The 4,193-nt window shown below is 41.4% G+C and overlaps 1 protein-coding gene across 1 annotated transcript; it reads left to right on the forward strand.

Annotated features, from left to right (window-relative positions):
- The first annotated feature begins 433 nt into the window (after positions 1–433).
- Positions 434–3,055, forward strand: LOC117335102. The gene has a single exon (XM_033895024.1). It carries the CDS (start codon positions 481–483, stop codon positions 2,488–2,490), a length of 2,010 nt encoding a protein of 669 aa, XP_033750915.1. The 5' UTR covers positions 434–480; the 3' UTR covers positions 2,491–3,055.
- The last annotated feature ends 1,138 nt before the right edge of the window (positions 3,056–4,193 follow it).

Genomic DNA, 4,193 nt, shown 5'->3' on the forward strand with positions numbered 1-4,193 from the left:
CTCATTAACGATGCATGTAAAGTATCATTTCAGTGTATGCATTATGTATTATCATGGCCTTCGTACTGGAGGAGTAAATATAATAATTGTTGATAAAAAGATGGGCACGGCATTGTTCGATATATATATATATACATGTATGACCAACAATATAGCGGTTACTTTAGACTAAGCGTTGTATAGCAAATTTCTGGCTGTAAGACTTCAAGAGTTGCCTCCCCTTAACTGTCATGGTGGCACATTCTATTCGTAGACTTAAAAGAATGGAACTATAAATCTGCTCCTGCTCAATAATTTGTAACGTTTTTTTTAACAAACAGTAGGCGAGCAGAACGAATGGGGAGGGGGGTCTATTTTTATGTCAACAGCTGATTGATAATAATGTAACACGGACTTTAAATTCGGAGGTACAAATTAAAACGTTACACCGGTTGTAAATGATAACGAAAGTAGAACAGTTCCCTGTTAAAAGGCGGAAGCATGGCAAAGGCAAGTATCACATCATCGGGAGAAATATTTGACTGTCCTATTTGTCTGGAGCAATACCAGATTCCCCGGTCATTGCCTTGTTTACACTCGTTTTGTGAGGAATGTCTGAATTCATACATTGCTTCTCAAGTGGACAACAGCACGGACTTCCCGTGCCCTGTGTGCCGACTGTCTATCACACTCCCGCATCATAATTCGACTCTAGGATCAGGATCTTGGGCACAGACCTTTCCCCTGAATCATCTTATAGTAACACTTACGGGTGGAGGGATGGAGAACAAAGACAATGTTATGTGTACCCCGTGCCTCGTGAGGGACAGTTCATCAGTGAATGCTGTTTATTGGTGTAACCATTGTTGTGAAGGGCTGTGTGAAAAATGCTATACGTATCACCAGAAAAATAAATACAGTTCTAGACACAAATCTGGTCCGATAGTAGAGTCGACAAATGTCACGGCCAACACTGATGTCGATGAAGATTGTCCTCGTCATCGCGGGAAAATTATAGAGGTGTATTGTTCGGATCATTCGGAACTCTGTTGCGTCGTCTGCTTTGCTACTAAACACAGAGAATGTAAACATATACACTGCATTGACGACGTTTCGGAAGGCTTTAATGTGGACGACGTATGTTTGAAATTTACTAGTGAGATGAGAGATATAGAACAAGTACTACTATCTCTAGCTTCTGTCAAAGAAACAAACATTGTCAAGGTCAACGAGGAGGTCAAGGTCGTTACAACGGAGATCACAGAAGCAGTCGGTAACGCGAAAGTTAAACTAGACTCTGTCCGAGATAATTTAATATGTGACGTCAAAAACAAGTATGCGACAGAAAAGCAGAAATTACAACGTCAGCGTAAACGACTCCAAGCTTTCGAAAAAGACGTGAAAAACTGCTGCAAAGTCATGACGTCAGTCAGCAGTGGAACCAAACGACAAGCATTTGTCACATTCCAGAAGATAAAATCCCAACTAACCAGTCACTACCACCAGCTGGTATCAGAAATGACCAATGATGTTGACCTAAATATAAAATTTTACGAGGGAATTTTACTTACATCGCTAGACACCATTGGTTCCGTGGGCAAGGTCGAAACAGAGGAGATTCCCTCTAGAAAAACATCCGATGTCTTGACTCAGGTGGCCATTCATCTTGATAAAGTCGCGAATTCCTCGTGTGAGAATCCTACCTCCTTGATAAATCTAATGAATACGAACGTTAAGATAAATAAAGTTGTCAGGCGGGAAGGTGTTGGTCTTGAAAAAGAAGTTGACCTCGCCGGCGGAACATTTTTACATGATGGACGGTTACTTATCGCTGACTATTCTGATAATAGACTGATCCAGTTTGATGACCAGTTTCATGTTATCAACACCCTCCCTGTAGCTGGACAACCAACTGATGTCTCTCTAGGGTTGGATGACTCTGACATCTTTGTTTGTATCAATGAAGAAAGGGTTGTTAACTTTTCACTCGGTACAAGAGGAGATCTTGTTCCGAAAAACGAGTTCACTACTAAGAATTCTGTCTGGTCTGTAGCAGCATTTGACAGCATTTTAGTAACAGGGGGTGGCGGTTACATCGTCCAGACATCCAAAGACGGATGTGAAGTGGGTAAATCTGAATTGAGAAGTGGAGACGTAAATAGTTTTGTTGCAAAACACGATGCAAGTCGGACTTATTATTACACAGATGGACAATTCATTATGTGCAATAGACTTGGAGGAGAAGCGGTGTTCAGACACGACGCTCAGAGGTCTGGGGGTGGGATAGCTGTGGACCAGGAGGGAAATGCCTATGTTGGGTTTGTAAACGAAGACAAAACCGGAGGCGTGTACCAGGTATCACATGATGGTCGGCGGTCCCGGGTCTTAGTTGAAGCCCTCAGCAGAATTATAGATCCATATGCAATTATAATCCATAGAACAAAACCTGTGTTTATAGTGGTATCCGACGACGAGGATACATTGTTTGAGGTATACGAGTTCGTTCCATGAACAGTGCATCATATTCTCAGTTAATTAGCATATGTACATGTTATATTAATTGTATTATAATGAAACATTATACGAGTATAGATGTCTGAATAAAGTTAAGTGAGTTTCATTTCGGGACTTTTTGTAACACGCCACCAAGTATGCTCGTGGAATGGTGCAGTATATGTCCGTCGACTTTAAAACGGATTCTAGAGAAAGTTTGAACCCGGATGCTGAAATTTAGCATGTTGTTGTCTGATAATAAGTACTTTAAAGAGTTGCGATATAAAACAACCTTTATATGCCATGCCGGTTTGTGTTTCTCGGGAAGATGAGAAATGGACCGGTCTGTGCTGTCGTGGTTGGTCCTTGGGCAAGACACTTTACCCTTATCGCTCTTGACGGCACGCAACGGGCTTCCCTTATGTTGTTCAGTGTGGTAATCACCAACTACTACAAGGATTATCCGCCTTAAAATGATCCTAGATGATCACGGGGCGATAAATCCAGCAATCATACCTGTACAGTACATCTTTATAGGAGAGTAGAATAAAACGTCTGTTTCAGGCTTTTATATGCTTTTAAAGTTCTCTAAGTTCTAGTTTATTTTATTAGGTAAGCAGGAACCTGTAATACGACACAATGATATTTTCTCGTATAAATCGTTGACTTATCTCCACGGTTCCAGGAGTAAATTAGAGAGAAAACCCTTTCCAGAATCTAAAAGACTAATGGTCAGGTTAGTTTGCCAGCAGATATCTATGACAGGGGCTCTATGACCGTTCGCATGTGAATGGCGTCGACCTTGTCTTGAGTACTGAATACAGATAACTGTACAGAGAAGCAGTAGGTACAGGTAACTGTACAGAGAAGCAGTAGGTACAGGTACATATTTCATTGTACAGAGAAGCAGTAGGTACAGGTAACTGTACTGAGAGGCATTGGGTACAGGTAACTGTATAGAGAGACATTGGGTACAGGTAACTGTACAGAGAGACATTGAGTACAGGTAACTGTATAGAGAGACGTTGGGTACAGGTAACTGTATAGAGAGACATTATGTACAGGTAACTGTACAGAGAGACATTGAGTACAGGTAACTGTATAGAGAGACATTGGGTACAGGTAACTGTACAGAGAGACATTGAGTACAGGTAACTGTACAGAGACATTGAGTACAGGTAACTGTACAGAGAGACATTGGGTACAGGTAACTGTACAGAGACATTGAGTACAGGTAACTGTACAGAGACATTGAGTACAGGTAACTGTACAGAGAGACATTGGGTACAGGTAACTGTATAGAGAGACACTGAGTACAGGTAACTGTACAGAGAGACATTGGGTACAGGTAACTGTATAGAGAGACATTGGGTACAGGTAACTGTATAGAGAGACATTGGGTACAGGTAACTGTACAGAGAGGCATTGAGTACAGGTAACTGTACAGAGAGGCATTGAGTACAGGTAACTGTACAGAGACATTGAGTACAGGTAACTGTACAGAGAGACATTGAGTACAGGTAACTGTACAGAGAGACATTGGGTACAGGTAACTGTATAGAGAGACATTGAGTACAGGTAACTGTACAGAGAGACATTGGGTACAGGTAACTGTCCAGAGAGACATTGGGTACAGGTAACTGTATAGAGAGACATTGAGTACAGGTAACTGTATAGAGAGACATTGAGTACAGGTAACTGTATAGAGAGACATTGAGTAC

This window comes from Pecten maximus, chromosome 9 (genome assembly GCF_902652985.1).
Source record: "Pecten maximus chromosome 9, xPecMax1.1, whole genome shotgun sequence".
NCBI lineage: Eukaryota > Metazoa > Mollusca > Bivalvia > Pectinida > Pectinidae > Pecten > Pecten maximus.

Excerpts from the sequence above, each read along its gene's own strand:
- LOC117335102 (XM_033895024.1), top strand. The coding sequence starts at position 481 with ATGGCAAAGGCAAGTATCACATCATCGGGAGAAATATTTGACTGTCCT.